This window comes from Pipistrellus kuhlii, unplaced genomic scaffold (genome assembly GCF_014108245.1).
Source record: "Pipistrellus kuhlii isolate mPipKuh1 unplaced genomic scaffold, mPipKuh1.p scaffold_m20_p_3, whole genome shotgun sequence".
NCBI lineage: Eukaryota > Metazoa > Chordata > Mammalia > Chiroptera > Vespertilionidae > Pipistrellus > Pipistrellus kuhlii.
The window spans coordinates 8,052,183-8,075,740 of NW_023425529.1; the positions used below are offsets into that span (position 1 = coordinate 8,052,183).

At 42.0% G+C, this 23,558-nt stretch overlaps 2 protein-coding genes and 1 long non-coding RNA gene across 5 annotated transcripts in view; 2 read left to right on the plus strand and 1 right to left on the minus strand.

The window, feature by feature from the left end:
* Positions 1-7,843, plus strand: part of ALDH1L2 (aldehyde dehydrogenase 1 family member L2) — a 47,509-nt gene extending 39,666 nt beyond the window's left edge. For all 3 annotated transcript variants that reach the window (XM_036458535.2, XM_036458536.2, XM_036458534.2), the window contains 3 exons: positions 97-202; positions 2,183-2,382; positions 7,011-7,843. In XM_036458535.2, coding sequence (XP_036314428.1) covers positions 97-202; positions 2,183-2,382; positions 7,011-7,066 — 362 coding nt within the window. In that variant the 3' untranslated portion in view covers positions 7,067-7,843. The remainder of the gene's footprint in view (positions 1-96; positions 203-2,182; positions 2,383-7,010) is intronic.
* Positions 7,844-11,170: 3,327 nt separating this feature from the next.
* On the plus strand, positions 11,171-14,230 carry LOC118730518. Its single transcript, XR_004991499.2, has 2 exons — positions 11,171-13,050; positions 13,265-14,230. It is a non-coding gene; the product is annotated as an uncharacterized LOC118730518 (long non-coding RNA).
* On the minus strand, positions 14,139-22,449 carry NOPCHAP1 (NOP protein chaperone 1). Its single transcript, XM_036458548.2, has 4 exons — positions 22,277-22,449; positions 20,572-20,658; positions 17,844-17,980; positions 14,139-15,262 (listed from the first exon to the last, which is right to left on the minus strand). The coding sequence occupies exons 1-4, from the start codon at positions 22,389-22,391 to the stop codon at positions 15,053-15,055; spliced, it is 549 nt and encodes a 182-aa protein (XP_036314441.1). The 5' UTR covers positions 22,392-22,449; the 3' UTR covers positions 14,139-15,052.
* Positions 22,450-23,558: the final 1,109 nt, after the last annotated feature.

Below are 23,558 nucleotides of genomic sequence, written 5' to 3' on the forward strand. Positions count from 1 at the left end.
CAAAGAGAAGAAAAAGGTATGTAATGTAATTAAATAAGAACTGTTCATTGATGATTAACCTAAAATTGACGTTCTTTTCCTCTGTTTTTCAAATAGGCTTTTTTATGGAACCGACGGTGTTCACAGACGTGGAAGACCACATGTACCTGGCCAGAGAGGAATCCTTTGGGCCCATCATGGTCATTTCTAAATTCCAAAACGGGTATGTTCTCTGGGCACCATTGAACGAGTTTTGACTATATACGTTGTTGGTTTTTTTCTTATTATTATGATTATTCTGCCATTGAGCTATATACAGAGCATAAAAAAAGCAATGAACATGGAATTCTCTACTATAAGAATAGTTGACTTAACTATTGAGAAGAGAGTGCTAACTAATGTTGAATGAAATATACTTTTGCTTCCTAAATTAATGCTGACATGGGATTTTAGCTGACCAAATTTTCGTTTTTGTACAGTTGACACTTGAAATGTCTCTGGAACAGGTAAATAACTGAGAACAACAGAACCAGTTTTCACATTTACATTCCTAGGGAAGGCAGCATCTGTGAAGTCTGATTTTGTCCAAACAGGACTGCTGCCTTCCTAGGGGATTATGCCCCCAAAGCCTCATATTCAGCTTCTTATAGAAACAGCCACAATCACCATGTCACCAACTGTAAACGGTATCCTGATTTGTTAGAGCACATGGAATTTTCCAGATTGTCCAGCATATCAAAGAACGCTGTATGATAACTGAGCTCCTCTAAGAATGATCAATACCACAGACTCATGATACACTCCACAAAATCCTTCTGAATTCTAACTTTGGATTTCCTTCAACCAGCGATAAGCTGGAAAGAAACAGAATGTAACGTTCAGAAGAATTTCTTGGTCTTTAATAGACATTATAAAAGACTTTGAGGGACACTAAGCTATAGTGAGTAAACGTGGACAAATGGATTCAAGGATGCCATTCCCTTCCTTTCGTTATAAGCTCCCCCACGGATAGGCCTTGTGTTAAACATGCAGATAGAAGAGGCCATGTTTTGGGGACATAGGCCTAGATAAGCCATGGTTTCTGTCCTCAAGTAGCTTACCATCTAATGGGAGACAGACCAGGATATGGGCCAAGGGCAGGATTGTGGCGGGGTCTCTCTTTTCCGAGTCCAGCACAGAGAGATGATCTGGTCCTTCAAGTAGAGGAGCTGGGGATTGAGAAATAGAAGAAAGAAAGAGACAAGACACAAAATGAAAGGAAAAAGCTGGGAACTGGGTGGGACCGCTGCCCTCTTCTGCTGGAGAGAGAGTGACCCATAGCTGATACGGTGTGTTTATTTTATACCCCCACATACCAGGAAGTTTCACCAAAAGTCAAGACAAAGGAGATCATTTGCATTTTTTTAAAAATATATTTTATTGATTTTTTACAGAGAAGAAGAGAGAGAGATAGAGAGCTAGAAACACAAGTGAGAGAGAAACATCGACCAGCTGCCTCTTGCACACCCCCAACTGGGGATGGGGATGTGCCCACAACCAATGTACATGCCCTTGACCGGAATCGAACCCAGGACCTTTCAGTCCGCAGACCGACACTCTGCCACTGAGCCAAACCGGTTTGGGCTGCATTCTTGTTTTTTTTTTTTGTTTTTTTTTTTAATATATCTTATTGATATATTAAATTTTAAATTAAATTTATATTAAATTCCGGTCAAGGGCACATATGTTGGTTGCATGCTCAATCCCCAACCCCAGCGTCTCTCTCACATGGATGTTGGGGGTTGAGCATGTAACCAACATACGTGCCCTTGACTGGAATTTAATCTTTTACAGAGAGGAAAGGAGAGGGATAGAGTTAGAAACACAGGTGAGAGAGAAACATCGATCAGCTGCCTCCTGCACACCTCCTACTGGGGATGTGCCTGCAACCACTGTACATGCCCTTGATCGGAATCAAACCTGGTACCCTTCAGGCCGACTTTCTATCCACTGAGCCTAACTGGTTAGGGCTGGGGTTTTTTGTTTTGTTTTGTTTTGTTTTGTTTTACATACGCTTGAACAGTTCATTTATAAAAACGTATAGTAAGCAGGTTAGCAATCACGTGCTCCTGTTTCTGGCACAGAGAGGGGAATATTAGAACATCATTGGGAGCGTTGTGCCCTACATTTAATGAAGCTTTATGTCTTCCTAAAAACATCTCAGGGACATCGATGGAGTGTTGCTGCGAGCGAATAACACGGAGTACGGCTTGGCCTCGGGGGTGTTTACCAGGGACATAAACAAGGCAATGTACGTGAGCGAGAAGCTGGAGGCAGGAACCGTGTTCATTAACACCTACAACAAGACAGACGTGGCGGCCCCGTTCGGCGGAGTCAAACAGTCCGGCTTCGGCAAAGACCTGGGTACGCTTCGCTGTTCTCCTGCGCGATCCTTTGTGTCCAGTCAAGTCTGCTTCATGTTTCATGCAACACCCATGTACTGTGTGTGTTGTTCTTGTTGTTAATCTTTGCCTGAGGGTATCATTCCATTGATGTTTGGAGAGAATGGAAGGAAGTGGGGAGAGACAGAAGGAGGGAGAACATCCATGTGAGAGAGACACTGGGGTTGGGGATTGAGAATGCAACCAACATACGTGCCCTTGACCGGAATTTAATCTGGGACCCTTCAACCAAACCAGCGAGGGCCCATGTACTATTTTGAAGGGCATTCTGGGTTTACTGGGCACTAGGTTGTTTGTTTTATTAATCTTTACCCAAGGATATTTTCCCCATTGATTATTTATTTATTTATTTATTTATTTATTTATTTATTTTTAGAGAGTGGAAGGGAGGGCAAGGGGCAGAGAAAGGAAAACATTGATGTGAAAGAGGCACATCTATTCATTACCTCCCACCTGCACCCTGACCTTGGCTAGGGCTTGAGCCTGCAACCGAGATTCGTGTCCAACCAGAATCAAACCCAGGACCCTCCAGTCCGCAGTCCAATGCTCTAGCCACTGACCTAAAGCAGCTAGGGCAACTAAGTTTTTGTTTGTTTGTTTGTTTGTTTGTTTTTAATATTAAACAGTTTTTTGAACATACAAAAAAGTGCACAAACAGAGTGGGAAAAGTGTTTCCTTTAAAAAACATATATTAGCAATGAAAGCAGAAACCTCTGACAGTATCTTTTAACTAAGATAGGTTCATTTTTCGGTTCTTGTTTTTACTTGACATTCAGCATGAATTTGGCTTAGTGTTCATGGGAACCAAGACAGGAAGGATGGGTGTGGGGCAATTACCAGCTATCTCCGAGTTACTTGGCAAGCTTTCAGAGTCAACACTGCAACTGGCAGGGGTTTCTGGGGATTTGGGAATTTGGATTTTGAGTTTGTAGAAAGCCCTAAGTATCATTCATGATGGGCAGTGACACCATCACATTTAAGTAGTAGCTTACTCTGAACGCTAAACCAGGAGGCCTGTTCTAACTACTTTACCTACATGACCACAAGCAATCTCACAATAGCCCTGGGAGACAGGTACATTTATTATTTTTATTTAATGGATGAGGAAAACAGGGGCTCAGAGGGGTTGGGTAACTTGCTCAAAGTCACACAGCCAGCCACTGGCAGAGAATTCAATGCCAAGCAATCTGGCTATGGAGCCCATGTTCTTACTCCCACAGTCAGTCTAGCACGATATTTCAAAAACTGAAATATTTGTGATTTACTGACATTATAGTCCACTAATATATGTTTGGTTGATTTTGGGTATTTTTACACTTTTCTCTTGATGACTTGGGGCAATGTATTTGCAGCAATGAAGGTAGCTCTCATTTTAAATGCCATTGAGATGGAAAGTCTTTTTTTTTTTTTTTTAATTCGTGTCTTTAATCCAGCTTTCATCCCTGCATCCAAATCACAATGGGAGATTTTTTTCGAGAAAATACAATTATAAAGCAAGGAAAATGTCCACTTGTCTTATGGTAGAGTATAGAGGCCCAGCTTCAGGTCTCTGTTTTATTATAACAGAATTTGCCTAATAGTTTCTCCTCTCCCAATTTTAAACCCCCGGAGCCCGGTGGCTCCCTGTGGCACATTGGATTAGAATCACCAGGGAGCTTTGAAAAATAACAAAGATTCAGATGTAATTGCTCTGGGGTGTGACCTGGATCAGGAGTTTTATTTTTTTTATTTATTTTTTTAAAAAATATATTTTATTGATTTTTTACAGAGAGGAAGAGAGAGGGATAGAGAGTTAGAAACATCAATGAGAGAGAAACATTGATCAGCTGCCTCCCGCACACTCCCCTTTGGGGATGTGCCCGCAACCAAAGTACATGCCCTTGACTGAAATTGAACCCAGGACCTTTACAGTCCGCAGACCGACACTCTATCCACTGAGCCAAATTGGTTTGGCCACCTTAGGATGTTTTTATTGATTTTCATAGAGAGAGAAGAAGGGAGAGGGGAAGGGCGGGAGGGGGGGAGGGGGGAGAGAGAGAGAGAGAGAGAGAGAGAGAGAGAGAGAGAGAGACACACACATACACAGACATTGATCAGCTGCCTCCTGTATGCACCCTGACTGGGGATTGAACCCACAACCATTTTGGTGTACAGGATGATGATCCAACCAATTGAGCCCTGGCAGGGGCTAGACACACTTCTATAGAGTGTTTCAGAGAAATCAAGAAATTCAAATCATGATCTTGAGACAATGGGGTGGACTAAAATGAAAAACTTTATCTACTCTCAAGAAAGGGACTCTCAAATGCTTGAAAGGCTTTGGATGGTATCCTGTCCAAGACAGGATGGCTAATAGGGTCTGGGAGCCAGAGGTGAAAGTCCACAGAAAGTGGCTCCTATGATATTTAATTTCCCCTACTTTATAAAATAGGGAAGATGAAGTATGATGTAGGGCAGAAATGTTTCAAATGACTCAAACACTGAACAGTCCCCAGGTTGCCACATAGCCCAACAGCCAGCACACTCAGTAGCAGCCTACAGGGAGGCCAAGGACCAAACTCCACCTGCCTCATTTTCCATTTTAAAGAATACTAGAGGCCCAATGCACAAAATTTGTGCAGGGGTGGGATCCCTAGGCCTGGCTGGCGATCAGGGCTGATTTGTGGGGTGACCCACTGGCACCCACCTTGGCTGCCTGCTCACTGGCTCCTGGATCAGGAGTTTTAAAAGCTCCCCGGGGTGATTCTAATGTAAGGTTAGAACCCTTGTTTTAGCTCAACTGTCAGAAATCACAGACTCATTAGTGTTGCCTGTGGCATTCATGCCCTTAACTGCTAGAAGTTGATGATTGTCTAGCTCAGAGTAGGAACAGAAAGCAAGGCCTATTTATATTTGCCTGGATGTGGCTTTCTCTGTTCCCAAGAAAACTGCATTTTCCTCATCTTTAAAATACGATTCGTACCGAAGACTATAGGCAAGTGTAACAAAATGCTAAGTATTGATGTATGTAAACATAGAAAAGATACAGTGAAAATCTGGTTATAAAAGACAATAGTGGCCAGTTTGGCTCAGTGGATAGAGCGTCAGCCTGAGGACTGAAGGTTCCCGGGTTCGATTCCAGTAGGGGATGTGTACCTTGGTTGCGGGCACATCCCCAGTGGGGGGTGTGCAGGAAGCAGCTGATCGATGTTTCTAACTCTCTCTCCCTCTCCCTTCCTCTCTATAAAAAAATCAATAATATATATTAATATGTATTAATATATAATTATTAATGTATATTGAATATATATTAATATATTTTTTAAGAGATTAAAAAATGGTTCCCCTGTACAAGGCATCTACCATAAATGGAGCCTCTAGGACTGGCAGTTGCTCCGGTGTCAGTGAGTGAGAGATGAGGGATTTTTCGGGCCTAGGGCATAAAGACTTCACACACACTGTACACCCAGGCAACACTAAATGTCTAAAATAACTCAAGATTAAAGCAAGTGTGAGAAGAAAGGATGAAATCAAGAGACACAGTATGTGCTACGTGAAATGAGTCAGTTAGAGAAAGACAAATACCGTGTGACGTACTCATATGTGAAATCTAAAGAACAGTGTACGTAAACAAACAGAAACAGGCTCATAGATACAGAGGCCAGCCAGACTGATGGCTGCCAGAGTGGGGGAGGGCGAGGGACCAGGTGAAAAAGGTGAAGGGGTCGAGAAGTACAGATTGGTAGTTAGTTACAAAACAGTCGTGGGCATGTACAGTACAAAACACAGAATATCTATTATGATAAAAGTGTAATATGCAAATCGACCCAAGGGCCAAACAGCAGAACGACTGTCGGAACAAACACACTATGACACGCACTAGTGTCAGGCCAGCCAAGGGGGTGAGATGCGATTGGTCGGGGGAGGGGAGGAGAAAGAAGGAAGGGGGCTCTGCCATTGCCCCACATTCACCTTGTAGAATGTAGAGGGAGGCCCAGGCCACCTGGCCTGCAGTACCGCAGCAGGTGGGCGGGGCCTCCCTCTGCAGGGTGATCGATTAGGGGGCTCCAGGACTGCAAGTGGGTGCAGGCTGGGCTGAGGGACACACACACACACACACACACACACACACACACACACACCACCCTCCCCCAAGTACATGAATTTCGTGCACCAGGCCTCTGGAAGTCAATAATATTGTGATAACTATGTACAGTGCTAGGTGGTACTGGAAATATCGGGAGGGAGAACACTTTGTAAAGTGTATGATTGTCTAAACCACTGTGCTGTACAACTGAAACTAACACAAAATATTACACATAAACTATAATTGAAAAAAATATTTTTAATGAATAAAAACACTTTTTTTTTTTTAAAAGATAGAGACACAGTAAACGCAATGGTGGGGCCTACACCATTTTTAATTGAATGAGAATCTGTAGTTTCACAGAATCATCAGGCGATTCACAGGAATTTTAACGTTTGAGCAACACTGGTCTGGGCCACATTCTATTTGCTTAGTGACCTAGACACCCACACCTGTGTCCGAAAGTCTGGTGACCTCACAGCCACCTGTGAACACTGTCCACCAACAGTTTTTCTCTCCCCTAGGTGAGGAGGCGCTAAACGAATACCTCAAAACCAAGACGGTGACGCTGGAATATTAGAACAACGCCACGACAGGAAGCCCTCAGCAGACAGCACTGCTCCTTCGTTCTCGACACACTGAAGAGGGCTGCCACGAGCCAAAAATTCACATGTGGGCCATGAAGACCATCGGCCACATGTCTGAGCACTACACCTGTGCCTGAGCTATACGCCTTCTCCTAGTATATCTTATTTTGAAATAAGATATATTTTTGTGACGTTGATGTTCTATTTTTCATTCCCCTGTGATGGGTGATCAACCCACAAACAGTTCTTGAGTACCTACTTGGGTACAAGGTGCTATATTATGTCCTAAAGTATATATAAAATGTAATGATATGATCTCTGACCCCTAATAGTTTACATTCTAGTCAATAGCTTTTTTATTTTTTCGGGAGCGGGGAGCGCTTATCTGGGATTTGAATCCATCAATAGCTTTTAAATTTTATATGATACATAGGTGTGGGCAAAAGTAGGTTTACAGTTGTAATGCAAATAAATAACAACTAATACAAGAATAACTGTTTTTGCATAGTTACAACCATAAACCTACTTTTACCCACCACTATCGTGTAAAGCTTTTGGAGACTGATCTTGGTTCCCATCATCCCATCTTACTAGCTATGTAACTTATGCAACTTCTCTGAGCCTCGGCTTCCTGATCTGTGAAATGGGTAGAGTAATGCCTCCCTCAGGAGCTTTTTGATGGGGACTCAGTGCAATACTATAAGTAAAGCACCTCACCCTGTGCTTTGTCATGGCAAATATTCAATAAAAGTTAACTGTTTCCACCATCACTGTTTAATCAATATGTTGAGATATATTAAGTAGATGGATTAATTCATTTGCTGTCAACCCTTTTCAGCCACCACTGGCTCCTATACTCTTTCTCTCTCTCATCCATGTCCTGACACAGTGCCCGAGACAGCAGCACTAGAAGATGCCACAGATGAAAAATAACAATGGCCCAGGGCAGTGGTCAGCAAACTCCTTAGTCAACAGAGCCCAATATCAACCGTATGATTAAAACTTCTTTTGAGGGTCAAATTTTTAAAACTTAAACTTCTAGCGCCATTTCTTCAAAATAGACTCACCCAAGTCATGGTATTTTGTGGAAGAGCCACACTCAAGGGACCAAAGAGCCACATGTGGCTCAAGAGCCACTGTTTGCCAACCACGGGTCCAGGGGGAAGGGGTGCCTTCCTTTCTAAAGCTCACCCATCTTTCTGAGGACATCTTGTTTTCCATTTTCTATTTACTGGTCTTGCTGCTCGCTGGCTGTGTGATCTTGGGCAAGTGAATGACCTATCTCAGAGGCAAGATTTGGAATCTATAAAATAGGTAAAGTCCCTGTCTCATTAGGCATTGGAGGGATCCAATGGAATCATCCACATAATACCCTTAACAAGGTGTCTGTGCTCAAGAAGTGGGAATGAGTACAACTCACACCTTACTCATAGATTTCATTGTCTGTTGTCAGACAAAAATAAATAGGTAAACGATCACCATTCTTGTATGACTAGAAAATAGGCAGAGCAATTCACTCTTATTATTCCTCCTTTTAAAGTAAAATGTCTGCAGTCACGTTGGCTTTGCAGAAGCCCTAAGGGAATAGTTGTGACTATGAAGACTCTGGCAGCCTACCATCAGGGGACGGTAGGAAATCCATAATCAGTAAGCAACAATAACAAAATCAAAGACGAAAAGCACTCCAAAGGAAGAGTATCAGGTGATCCTGGCATGATCCACAGAGTGAATATTGTTTAAAAGCACTTGTTATTTATAATACGGCAGCTCATCTACCATCCGAGCTTGGCACAGCTGAAGTTCTCAGTTGGAATGAATGTTCTCAGGGTTCATATCTGAATAAATGACAAAGCCCTTATTATAAAGGAACCACTTCTAAATGCAGTGTTTGAACTGCTTTCATATGATTTAAAATATCATGTTCCCAAATATTTTCATGATAGAGGAGATGGCAAACAAAAACATGCCTGTTCTTCTAGGCTAATTTTACCTTCTATTGTGACTCTCAGTAGCAGTGTTTTTAATCTTCTTTGGGCCATACCCTTCCTTGAGAATTTGATAAAAAATGGAACCCCTCTGTTTCACTTCTACTCCCCAAGTTCACTGCACACACATAATTCTGCAAATGTCCTCCCAGGTTCCAGGCCTCCCGAAGCCCATGCTCGGGCCTCAGATTAAATGCTTTTTTTTTTCCACAGTGAGTTCTAAAGTTCTTACTGGCTGGAGTTTTTACATCGGACTGTTGATCAGAATCAAAGGCTCCATGGAATTCATAAAATGACCAGTGAATGTGAGTTGGGACCTAATGATCCACAGACTACTGGGTGATTTAATTAACACACCGAGTAATTAAATTATCACCGAGCCTTCAGATCACTGATTATTTTGCTAAAAGATGAAGCTGAGATCTGTTTGTCATTGAACTGGGGAGGTGCAGACACTTGAAGCAGTTATACATTTCTTCTAATTCCATTCCCCCAGGCCCTTCGAAAGCCGCCCTCTTAACCAGCCTCCCTGGCCTTCCTACCCCCAAGTTGGCCAAAGTGTCTCGCTCTACGCTCCCACTTGTCTGGAACATTCTAGTAGTACTTACCACTTGTTGCTAAAATTATTTGCCTCCCTAACCAGATAGGAACACCCCCTCCTCACTCCAGGATTGGCATTCTGTCAATAATAATAACAAAAGCCTGAGTGTTGACCTATGAACCAGGAAGTCAAGGTTTGATTCCCCATCAGGGCACATGCCCAGGTTGTAGACTTAATTCCCAATGAGAGGCATGCAGGAGACAGCCAAATAATGATTCCCTCTCATTATTGATGTTTCCTTTCTGAAATCAATAAAAAATATATATAGTATTAAAAAAAAACACTAAACTAAAAAACATTATCTGCAAGAGCTTTTGTGGAAATAGGTGGAAACCAGATGAGGAACCAAATTTGGTTCCCCCATACCACCCTCCAAGAAAATAATAGCTATTGGAATATCATCAGCTATGAGACATTATGGATAGGGTGGCTTATTATTACTACTTTGCAAATAATACCCAAGTGGATTTTTAAATAATTAAATAATACCAAATTATGTAAAACAGGAAGGTAAGACTACCATAAACTCTTCATACAGAAATAACCAGATATCATTTGAGATTTCCAGACTTTTTCTAGGCATATATTGTTTTACAGAATCAATATAAGTGTACATGACTTTGTTGCCTGCTTTTTCAATTAATCATCTGTAAGCATCTTTCCATGCCCATAAATGTTCCTCTGCATGTTTGGTGGCTTTAGCTTACTATTATAATTTGAAAGAGCCTTGTTTATACTAATGCTCTCTATTGTTGGAATATTTACTAGTAGGTCTGCTTTTTGCTATTTGAAACATCACAATAAAACATGTATAAATTTGTGAACAAAGTCATAGTTATTTAATTGGATAAATCCCTAGGAGTGGAATTTCTGTGTCAAAGGATGTAGGAATCTTTTTTTTTTTTTTTTTTAATATATTTTATTGATTTTACAGAGAGGAATTGAGAGGGACAGAGAGTTAGAAACGTCGATGAGAGAGAAACATCAACCAGCTGCCTCCTGCACACCCCCCACTTGGGATGTGCCCACAACCAAGGTACATGCCCTTGACCGGAATCGAACCCAGGACCCTTCAGTCCGCAGGCCGACGCTCTATCCACTGAGCCAAACCGGTCCCGGCGGATGTAGGAATCTTTAATCTTATCAAGTTTCCTCAAAGTTTTTGCTCCCATTATGTATTAATAGAGGCCCATTGCACGAAGATTTGTGTAAGAATAGGCCTTCCTTCCCCTGGCTTCACTCCTGGCCACCTGAGAGCCTGTAAGTCATCGCTCCAGCTGGAGTGCTGCTCCTATAGCTCCCTCCACACCCTGCCCTCCCTGTCATAGCAGGCGTCCCGCCTCTCCCAGCTGCTCCACGCCTGCATATGCAAATTAACCCAACATCTTTGTTGGGTTAATTTGCATACCCACTCCTAACTGGTGTCACAGAGTTATGGTCAATTTGCATATTTCTTTTATTAGTATAGATTTCTATACCCTACATTTACTATTCTCAGCATATTATATTAATTCATTAATTCCTTATTAAGACTCCTCGAGGGACACTATTATTCCCATTGACAGATGGAGAAACTGAGATGTGGCTGGGCTGGGATCTGATCCAGGCGGCTTCAGAGCCTGTGCTCCCAGCACAGTGACTAGCAGGCCAATGATGATGGCCAGGTGTGTGACTGAACTACCCATTGTGAAGCCTTAGGAAATCTGCTTAGTATTTCCATGCCAGTTTTCTCATCTGTGGAACAGGTATTAGCAGAATATCTCATAAGGTGATTTTAACAATAAGAAAATTTGTCTCAAAACAAGAAATTCAGCAACAGTTCAATCTAGAGTTATTCAATGCAGGGACTCGATGTCCTTGCTTCTTGTCTCTGGTGTCCTTGGTGTGCTGACTGTACCTCAAGAGTTGACTCCATTTATTGCTACTAGAAGGGAATCCCAGGAATCATATCAGTAATAAGTATCCAGTTCTTTCTCTAGAAAGGACCCAGCTCCTCATGTGCCTCCTTTTTAGGAATGATAAATACTTGCCCTTCTCAAAGTCTACTAACAAGACTTGGCTCATGCCTTATTGGGAAGGTTCACGTCCCACACCCATACCCAAACTAATCACTGGCAAGACTTTTCCATGAATGCATGGTGGGGAGTCAACCGTAAAGATTCCAACGTTAAACTTTTGAGAAAAGTCTACCAATCATATTTCCCCCCCCCCCCCCAAGCTTATGAACCACTGATATTTAAGATGAATTACTTTATTGACATAAAGAGAGAAAAACAGTTTAATGAACATTTATTTTACATTCCAACCGAATGAAAGGCACTAAATATGCTAGGCACCGAGGAAAACACAGATGAAAATAAGACTCATCATTTGTCCTTGTCTTTCCTACCATAATAGTGGATATAAGCACAAGAATACAAACCACAAACTATTTTGCAAGGCAATTTTTTTTATAATATTTGATGCACAATTAAAGTGTTATGAGAACAGACGGCAGATTCATTCAGAATGAAATCTTTGTTGCAGAGACCATTACACGGAATTCTGCGATTTCTAACTGTCGCAGAGCCATAGACAATACACTACCCCACAAGTTTGAAGAGAACATTTCATCAACCTCAGCAGAAACAGAGCTATTCTCCCAGTGGATGCCATCATCTCTCACCTCAGCATCCAGCAGAGAGCACAGGGTCAGATCAACCAAAGCACAACAGTGGCTTACTTTCCAATAGACAAACTGTTTACAAACAAAACAGCTTATTAATGAAGGTATAACATACATAGAGTGCATGAATGTTAAATGTACAACTCAATAAATTCTTATATACATATGAATGATGGCAACTCTCAAAAGTAAAAAAAAGAAAAACAGTGGCTGACACACAGAAAGACCTCAGTAAGTAGATGTTTCATCTGCTGATAAGTAAGAAATACAATCTTGGTTTCATTGGCATTTCTTTGATAAATGTGGTTGAACACTTTTGTTACTTGTTTACGTCCTGTGGTCTTCTATTGATACATTTTTTAAAAAATGTTTTTTTTAATTTTTTACTAATTTCTAAGACCCTTGTTTATACTAATGGCACTCACTCTGTCTTATGTTGTAAATATTTTTCCCAATTGGTCCCTTGCCCTTTAAATGTATTTGCCAACTGTTTTTATATTTATGTGGATAAACTTTCTATTTCTTTTAACTTGGGGCTTTAATGTTCTGCTTTTTAAAAAAGTTTTTGCCCAATTACATTATTAAATATCCCCCATTTTAGTATGAAACCCCTATAATTTTCTTTCTTTATATTTAAATCTTTAATCCATGTAGAATTTTATCTTAGTACAATGTATGAGGCTAGAATCTAACCTTGTTTAAAATTAGCCAATCCTGCCAAAGCCAGTTTGGCTCAGTGGTAGAGCATCGGATTGAAAAGTCCAAGGTTCAATTCCGGTCAAGGGCATGTACATTGGTTGCGGGCACCTCCCCAGTAGGGGATGTGCAAGAGGCAGCTGGTTGACGTTTCTCTCTCATCGACCTTTCTAGCTATCTCTCTCCCTTCCTCTCTGTAAAAAAACCAATAAAATATATTTTTTTAAAAATTAGCCATTCCTAGCATTGTACATCAAATAACTATTACATTTTATACTTGATTAAAATGACATATGTATCATATAGTAATTGTTCATGTTTTAATTTTTTCTTCTGTATCATAAAAATGTGCAGAGGACCTGAATTTAGTTAAGTCCCTCAACTGTATAGGAAGCTTAGTTCTATTATATGCAATAGCCATGGCAGGAGAAAAATACTTAAATTGTACATACTAGTATGTATTTTTAGACTGACCAGTCTTTTACTGATCATTCAGTCTTTTTCTGCTTGGATATGTATTTCCTGTAAAGTTACACCTTCATATCCCCTGCCTGGAGTAGCCCACCTTGGCTTACAATGTCCTCATACACCTGTTCATTGATGTATTCAGTGCCTACTGTATACCATGCACCATGCTAAGTAGTGAACCAGGCAAATGCAACTCTTCCCATAATGTACCTATAGCATAATAAATTATCTGGTAGAAGACAATCTTTAAATATTTACACTAATAACTCATCACAATGTGTTTGGTGCTATGAAGAATAGCACATTACCCTTCCCAGCTTAGAAGTTCTATTTCCAGATCTGTTCGTTTCTTCCTGCATCCATGAAGCACAATCTGGGAGATCTGGTTCCAGTTTCCAATGGGAAATACCAGAAAGAACCTTGGGGATTATCTTCAGAGTATTTACAAGGCTGGTATGAGGAATAAGAGAAAAATATTTGAAAGAGAGCTCTAAAACATTAAGAGGACAGAATACCCATATCCTCAGCAAAGCCAGCCCCATGGCAGATGCGATCTGAAACAGTTTAACAAGGTCAGAACTGAGCAGAGTCAACTTCAGTGGACCATTTTTGGCTTTGAATGAGAAAACAGCTGTTATCTTTTTTTTTTAATTCTGTTTTTTCCTGTGGTGTCCCTAGTTTCTACATTTGATAGGTTTCAAACCATGAACAATTGTGTAGCTGAGAAAAAAATTTGCTTTATGAAAAAAAGAAAAAACAAAACATCAATTTTTCCAACCAGTACGTTTTATAGCCATCGAGGAACTGCAGAGGTACCAACAGTGATGAAACCCAGAGAGAACCAGATTTCCAGCTCAAACTGGAAACAAATATATTTTTAAATAAGAGGACATATGCCTGAGGGCAGCTAAATCTAGATAATTTTTTTTTATTATAAAAGGATTTCTCTTAAAAATTTCTTCCTCATTTTGATGCTAACAAATAAATTTGATGTTATAAGAACAAACAAAATCCACCTAGGTTTTTTATCCGAGATAATTTAAAATGAACAGGTGACTCATATTTTTAATTTAAAATAAGTTTGAAGCTCTAGCCAGGTAGCTCAGTTGGTTTGAGCATCATCTGGATATGCTAAGGTTGCCAGTTCAATCATGGTCAGGGCACATATAAGAATCAACCAATGGGTGCATAAATAAGTGGAACAACAAATTAATTTTTCTCTCTCCCTTAAAAAAAAATCAATAATAAAAATAAAATAAGCTTGATATGTCTGAAGTCTATGCTGAAGAAAACAGTTGCCAAAAAATTCACTCATCACCCAAAATAGTTCAGCTTTCTAAACTGAATCTCTTCAGCTTGAGATCAAAGACCGACTCCTCTTAGAAGATCCCCCAATGCTACCAATTCCAACTACTTAAAAGTCAGCTTCTTTTTCTCCAAGAAACAAAACACATCCGACGTGACATGAAAGCACCATCTACCTGAAATGCAAAATAACCAGCAAGCCACATTCTTTCTCGCAGAATTAGCAGGCGTGAATCCCCTGCATCTTGGATAATTTATTTCACTGTCTCTTTTTTTTACTGACAGGACTGTCCAGGACTTCTATCTTGCCTTTCCCACCTTCCGAACGAGGAAGCCTGATATTATCTACGGTGACTTCAGAAGAGCTGCTGTCATCTTCGTCCTCTGATTCGGAACTGTCCTGAGAATCCTCTTCAGAGCTGTCCCCTTCTTTTGAATCGGACTGATTCATCTCAAACAAGGCCACATCCTGCAGAAACACCACATGAGAAACTTATTTCCCTAAAAAGGTACAATAAAACACTGGGAACAACCAACATTTAGCACAAGACCGAAGCACAAAGGACATGTTGTTTTTCAATTCTCACTCCAAGATATGTTCTTATTGATTTTTTATAGAAATAGGAAGTGATAGGGAGAGAGGAAGAGGGGGGGAAAGGAGAAGGGAGGGAGGGAGAGAGGAAGAGGGGAGAGGAAGAGAGAGAATATAAATGTGAGAAAGAAACATCTGGTGGTTGCCTCCTCTAAGCACCCTGACTGGGGATCAAACCTGCAACCCGCGTATGTTCCCTGACCGGAATCGAACCCTCGATCGTTCAGTGCATGGGATGATGCTCCAACCAACTGAGGCACACTGGCCAAGGCATAAAGGACGTGTTTTTAATTCAATATGGCGCTTTTATTCTTTTAATTGACAGAGTCCACCACAATGATCTATATTTACTCTAAGTCTAAAAGGGTCCCCACGCCCAGCTACCGTGTTTCCCCGAAAATAAGACCTAGCGCATGGAAAGATAAGATATCCCCTGAAAATAAGACCTAGCGCAACTTTGGGAGAAAAAATTAATATAAGACACTGTCTTATTTTCGGGGAAACAGGGTAGTTTGGCTCGGTGGATAGAGCATCGGCCTGCGTACTGAAAGGTCCCAGGTTCGATTCTGGTCAAGGGTATGTACCTTGGTTGCGGGCACATCCCCAATAGGGGGTGTGCAGGAGGCAGATGATTGATATTTCTCTCTCATCGATGTTTCTAACTCTCTATCCCTTTCCCTTCCTCTCTGTAAAAAAAATCAATAACAAATATATATTTAAAAAAATAAAAAGGCCCCCATAACCCAATTCTATATGCCCTGTATATACACTTTCATTCAACAACTATTAACATGAGCCAGGCACCACACCAGGTACTGAAGACTCAACAATAACAATAAAATCTTTGCCTTTGTGGAGACTTTGTTTTTGAGCAGAGATTGGCAGCCTACAGGCCAAACCCAGCCTGCCACCTGTCTTGGTTTAACTCATGCACTAAGAATGGTTCTTATATTTTTATGTGGTAGAGGAAAAATAAAACCAAAGGAACAATATTTCATGAAACACGAAAATTATATGAAATTCAAACTTCAGTGTCCATAAGTAAAGTCAGTAGAACTTGCCTATTCATGAAGTCTCACCTACAGCTGCTTCCAGGCTACAACGGCAGAGATGATGGTCAGGAAAGAGACAGCGTGGCCCACAAAGCCTAGACCCGTGGTCGGCAAACTGCGGCTCATGAGCCACATCAGCTCTTTGGCCCCTTGAGTGTGGCTCTTCCACAAAATACCACAACCTGGGCACATCTATTTTGAAGAAGTGGCGCTAGAAAAAGTTTAAGTTTAAAAAATTTGGCTCTCAAAAGAAATTTCAATGGTTGTACTGTTGATATTTGGCTCTGTTGACTAATGAGTTTGCCGACCACTGGCCTAGAGTATTCATTATCTGGCCCTTACAGAAAATGTTTGCTGACCTCTGTTCAAATAGGGAAAAGACAGACAATCAACACTTACATATATAGCATAGTGCAGGAGAAAAGAAAGAAAAATAAAGCAGAATAAGGTAACAAGAGGGTCACTGGAAGAGGTGACGATTGATAAGAGAGACAGAGAGTCAAGATGCAGAAGTCCAGGGAAGAGCATTCTACAAAGAGGGAAAAGGCCTGGAGTAAGGGGAATAAATGCAAGTGCAGACAATGAGGGGACTAGACAGGAGGCAGGGTCAGCGAGCAGCTGGAGGCAGGATCGCATAGGCCTGGAAGGACTTTGAATTGATCAGAAATGAGACAGGAAGCTCCTCTGTTCCCAAATGGTGGGCCACACACACTGTGAAGAACTGACTCTAGGGAAGAAAGGGTGAGAGCAAGGAGACCTGCTGGGAAATTATTCCCGGAGTCCAAAGGGGAGACCGTGATTATTAGGAACAGGGGTGGCAGGAGTGGAGCTCATGCCAAGTTGGATGAGAGATATATTCTGGAGTAGAGCTGACCAGATTTGCTGACGAATTAGATGTTACCAACAATGGTGTCAGCTCTGTCCAGACTCGATTATTATAACAGAATTCCAGGGCAGAAATAAGGCCTGAGTCTAAATTGAGACCCTTTTCACACGTGGCTTATGTAATATGTTCTGTGAGATAATGTATTCTATTAAACTTAACACTAACTTTTGCATTTTCAACTATGATTACTTCTTTGGAAAAAAAAGAAAAAAGAAAAACCCAGTTAGGACATTTACTAAATGAATGCTTGAGGATAGCAAATATATTATATTTGACTTAGAAAAGCCCTCTTAGGACTCTGTATTATTTAATCCCTCAACTTCACCCAGGGAAGCTTGCTAACCTATATATAAGATCCTTAATCATTAAATGGCCAAGTACCTCTGCAGACTAGAAACATGAGCTGACTTACCAGGAAGAAAAGTAACTGTGAAATGAAAATGGAAAAGTTCTCGCCCTTTTTAGGTGATGAGGCATGCTGGCAATTTTACTATATGAAATGAAAACTAAGTATAGTTACCATTTGTATAATGTTTCCAAGACTCTCATCAATATTTTCAATATTGAAGTGACCGGGAGGTGCAGCTGCCATTTCTTTCCTTAGCTTCTCATTCGCCTGAGCCATCTGTGGGAGGAAGGTCTGTACCTGGTCCAATACTAAAGAGAGAAAACATAGTTTATCAAAACTTACATTATTTGCCCAAAGTCCAAATTGTAAAATCCAGTATTTTCTCTAAAACATTTGTGAATTTAATAGTAAAAATTATAATTTAGCCAAAATCGGTTTGGCTCGGTGGATAGAGTGTCAGCCTGAGGATTGAAAGGTCCCAGGTTCGATTCCGGTCAAGGGCTTGTACCTTGGTTGCAGGCACATCCCTAGTGGGGGGGTGTGCAAGAGGCGGCTGATCGATGATTCTCCCTCATCGATGTTTCTAACTCTCTATCCCTCTCTCTTCCTCTCTGTAAAAAATCAATAAAATATATATTTTTTAAATTATAATTTAAAAATTTTCATATTCCTTTCATGTAAAAAATCTCCATCCTCTTCTGACTTCCTTTTTTTTTTTTTTAAATATATTTTATTGATTTTTTACAGAGAGGAAGAGAGAGGGATAGAGAGTTAGAAACATCGATGAGAGAGAAACATCGATCAGCCACCTCCTGCACACCCCCCCACTGGGGATGTGCCCGCAACCAAGGTACATGCCCTTGACCGGAATCGAACCTGGGACTCTTCAGTCTGCAGGCTGATGCTCTATCCACTGAGCCAAACCGGTTTCGGCCTGACTTCCTTTTTAAAAAAATATATTTTTATTAATTTCAGAGAGGAAAAGTAAGGGAGAGAGAGGTAGAAATATCAATGCACACCCCTTACTGGGGACCTAGCTCACAATAGGGACATATGCCCTGACCGAAATTGAACTGTGACCTCCTGGTTCATAGGTCAACACTCAATTACTGAGCCATACCGGTTGGTCCTGTGATGAACACAATTCAGCAATTATTTACCAATAATTTGGGTTTTTCATATATCCCCAGGGCTATAATCTCCTAGAACAGCAGTCACCAATCTTTCGGACCACTGGTTGGCGACCGCTGGCATTCAACAAATAAGCAAAAAAGGAGGCCCTATGACTTAATAGTTAAGTGCATCAGGTGTGGTATCAGACCAACAAGATTATTACCGTAATAGAATCCCAGTTCCACCCCTGATTATCGGAATTGCCTTGAGCATGTTAATTAAATAGCATTTGTTTTTACCATCTATTCCCCTTTCTTTTAATAACAAACTCCTGCCTCTCACCCTGGATGTGCCTACATGCTCTGCAACCTGAGCCACCATGAGTTGGTTCAGTGGCATACACAGTGACACCATGAATTAGTCAGGACAATAAGAGATCACCCTGAAACATGGTTTGAAATGCTCGGGGTGGGGGTGGGGATCCTCCTTCTGAATGACTGAGCGAGCTGCTGAGTGTAAGCCTGGAGCTGCTGATAGACTGGCCGGCTTGCTAGACGTGGGAGAAGAGCCTGTTCTAGATGAAGCCAACACCTAGGAGAGAAGAGCTAAGAGATGCAGATGTATATGAAATCACTGGTTTTTGCCCAATAAAATGAGCAACATAACTTCCTTCCTTCCTCTCTATTTTCCTTCCCTTTCCTCATCATCCCTTCCCCTCCCTCGATCTCTCTTTCTCCCTCCTTTCTTTTCTCTCTCTCTCTCTCTTTTTCTTTCTTTATTTCATATTTAAGGAAATCTGAGTTGGATTTTAGTCATTTACAATAACAGGAATCCTAACTATTACATTTAATTTAATCACTGGAAACCTCAGTTTACTCATCTGTAAAACAGGGGTGGTAACTGCCAGGCATTGTGCTAGGAACAAGGGAATCAACAAACATGGGATAACAGTTTCTTTCTCTTATGAGGCCCAGCACATCACTAGCTCTCAAAACAGTCACTGACACAGCTACACAACAGGTGGCAAAATGTCCAGAGTACGAGAGAAAAGAAAACGGTGGTAAAGGTCCAGAAAGGGCAAGCCCGATGATGTGGGTCAGGAGGTCACGGTTCCATTTCCGGTCAGGGCACATACCCAGGGCTTCGGGCAGCCGATCAGTGGATCTCTCTCATCACTGATGTTTCATCTCTCTCCCTCTCCCTTCCTCTCTGAAATCAATAAAAATTAAAAAAAAATAATAAACTTTTTAAAGTGAATTACTGATGTTATATGAATAAAGTCCAAGTGTGGTACATAGTACTTATGAAGGAACAATTAATGACTATAATTGGCTCTTATGTTACGAGTAACATTTACCATTTAAATAATTGTGTCTAATTTAATAGAATGTGGTGGTGTTTTCTCATACATGTATATTAAATTTGGGCTCAGTAACTTCTAAAAAAAAAATTTCCAGAGATTAACAGGAAGTTTTAAAATATATTTTTCAATCCCACTATACCTCCTCCACCTCACCCACACCCCTCCCTCCTGCAATCACCACACATTAATTTTGATTTCCAAAAATACATCCCACAAAGAGTTTTTCTGGGAAAAGTTATTACTGTCTTAAAGCAGGAGAATATGTAAGGAATTCTATCCTTAGGCATAGATTTCACAATGTAAATCCCCAAGTAAGACTTTCTCCGCTGGACTCTGGTTTAATATCTGACCACAAGGCAGAGACGAACTGATTAATTAGGCAGAATTTAAATCTGGAAGGGAGGGAGGGGAAAGGATACTTACAGGGACTCCTCTCTATCCGAACTGTTTGAAGACTGGAATTCTTTCTGGAATTAGGCTTGGGGTTGATGAGCAATCTGTCCCATATACCTGAAAACAAACACACACACACAATTTATTATAGGGCATTAAGAAACAGGAGCCAGTCAGCAAACTTCCTGTGACCATTCTCAAGTCTTGACCATCCCACATTTCCCAAAAACGCTTTTAAAAAGAGAAGCACCCCAAGATCCACTACAACATCTTAGTTCTTCACATGAATTCAAACCTGTACATCCTATCTTCCCTTTCGTAAGCCTGTCTCTGTGTCACCGGTGCTGAGTAAGTGCACCCTAAACCGTGCCTTTCTGGATCAGAAATCCACCCGTGGCAAAAGCTGCTCTGCCATGACAGCATGGAGGCAGTGGTGGTTCCGTGAGGCCACTGGCTGTGTTACATCTGGCAAATCCCTAACCTTTTTGAGCACTGGTTTCCTCATTTGTAAAATATGGCAGCCTGGTTAGTTCCCCTTCGTTAAAGATGCCCACCCTAAACAAAACTGTCCTCTGGAGAAGTTGTACCTCCACTCCATCTATTCCGTCTCATTATTCATCACTCCTCCAATCCCTGCAAAATCCCCTCCCTCGGGCACCCAAATCCTGTCTGCCCACAGAGCAGAGCTCCACAATCATTCCCCGTTTCCTACTTTAGGCCTAGCAACTGGATTAGCATCAAGAGCTTGGATTCTGGAGGCAGACCTGTTGGATTCAACTCTGTTTTGTTCTTTTCCAGCCATAGGATCTCTGGCAAGTTACCTGTATGATATACACCGTGACTCTGTTTCCTGGTCTGTAAGCGGAGATAACAGAGCCTTCTGCACGAGGCCTTGTGAGGATTAAATTCTCTCTCAACAATTCTATAGCTACTACTACAAAATGGGGGATTGAAAACATAAGCAACTCCCCTCGAGTCCCACAGCTAATGACTCGTGGGGCTGGGATTCGAGTTCGTGATTTTTAATTCTCTAGTATGGGGTCTGAAATCCCGTGTGGATTCCATGGACCTGCCCCTCTACAAGAAAGCGGCACTATGCCGAAACCGGTTTGGCTCAGTGGATAGAGCCGACGGTTTAAGGACTTGAAGGGTCCCAGGTTCGATTCCGGTCAAGGGCATGTATCTTGGTTGCGGGCACATCCCCGGTAGGGGGTGTGCAGGAGGCAGCTGATTGATGTCTCTCCCATCAATGTTTCTAACTCTCTGTCCCTCTCCCTTTCTCTCTGTAAAAGACCAATAAAATATATTTTTAAAAAAAGAAAAGAAAAGAAAGCGGCACTAAGGACTGGTTCTCTGATTGAGGGGGAGAGGAGGGGGGGAAGGTAGTGGGAGGGAGATGGTGGGGATGGTGGGATGACCCATAACAATGATCTGCTCCCGACAAGCCAACTGCTTGGGCCCAGAGAGAGCCTTAGGGGAGGTGCATGCTCAGGCGTTGGACAGAATGGGCGCTCCATGCCGCGTGGAAAAGAAAAACCACACACCTCCCACCCACCCACCCCCGCCCCGGCCCCCGGCCCCCGGCCCCCGGCCCCGGCCCCGGCCCCGGCGCCGGCCCTCCACCCGCCATCCCTGCTGTCACCCGGGGCCCCCTCCGGGACGCCGGGCCTGGACACGGCCCCGCGGCCCTCCCGGCCGCACGTGCGCGCCCCCGCCGCAGCCCCCCGCCCGTCACCTCCGCGGCCGCCGCTCCCCGCCGTCAGCAGCTCCCGGGACACCGAGACGCCGGGGCCGCCCTCGGGGGACGAGGAAGAGCCCGGGCTGCACTGGAGTTCGCCGTCGACCTCCATGCTGCTCGCGAGGCTTCAGAGCCAGCCCACCCACGCCCGGATGCAGGAAAAAGACTTGGGCAGGGGCGGGGCCAGGGTCGCGATTGGAGAAAACTAGCTGGTGGGCGGGGAGAGGGGCGGAGCCTAGGCCGGTGGCGAGGGCGACCCCTGGCGGAACCTAGAGGTCTTTGCAAGCGTGGTTGTAACTCTGGAAGCCCTGTCCTTGGAGAACTAATGGCAAGGCTCCTCAATTTTTTTTTCTTTTTAAGCTAAACAAATTCGGATGTGAAGAGAGCACCACGGGCTGCTCTCCTCTTTGTTCTTAAAACAATTTTTTTAAATTGTGGTATTAAAAAAAACCATAAATTTTACCATCTTAACCTTTTTTTAAAAATATTTTTTATTTTTTTAAACATATTTTATTGATTTTTTATAGAGTGGAAGGAAGAGGGATAGAGAGATAGAAATATCGATCAGCTGTCTCCTGCACACCTTCTACTGGGGATGTGCCCACAACCAAGGTACATGCCATTGACCGGAATTGAACCTGGGACCTTTCAGTCTTCAGGCTGGGGCTCTATCCAATGAGCCAAACCGGTTAGGGCAATCTTAACCTTTTTTAAGTGTCCAGGTCAAAAGTGTTATATCCACAGTGCTATATAACAGATGTCTAGAATGTTTTCACCTTGAACAACTGAAACTGTGTCTATTGAGCAATGCCTTCATTGTCCCCTGCCTCCAGCCCCTGGCAGCCACCTTTAAATTTCTGTTTCTATTAGTTTAACTATTTCAGATACTTCATATAATTAGAATCATAGAGTAATTTTTTTTTGTGACTTACGTATTATACTTACTATAATGCCCTCAACATTTATCCATGCTGAAGCATGTGACAGGATTCCCTTCATTTTAAGGCTAAATAGTATTTCATTCTATGCATATACTACATTTTCTTTCTTTTTTTAAATTTATTTATATATTTTATTGATTTTTTACAGAGAGGAAGGGAGAGGGATAGAGAGATAGAAACATTGATGAGAGAGAATCATCGATCAGCTGCCTCTTGCACCCCTCCCACCAGGGATGTGCCTGCAACCAAGGTACATGCCCTTAACTGGAATCAAACCTGGGACCTTTCAGTCCACAGGCCGACACTCTAGCCACTGAGCCAAACCGATTTCGGCACAT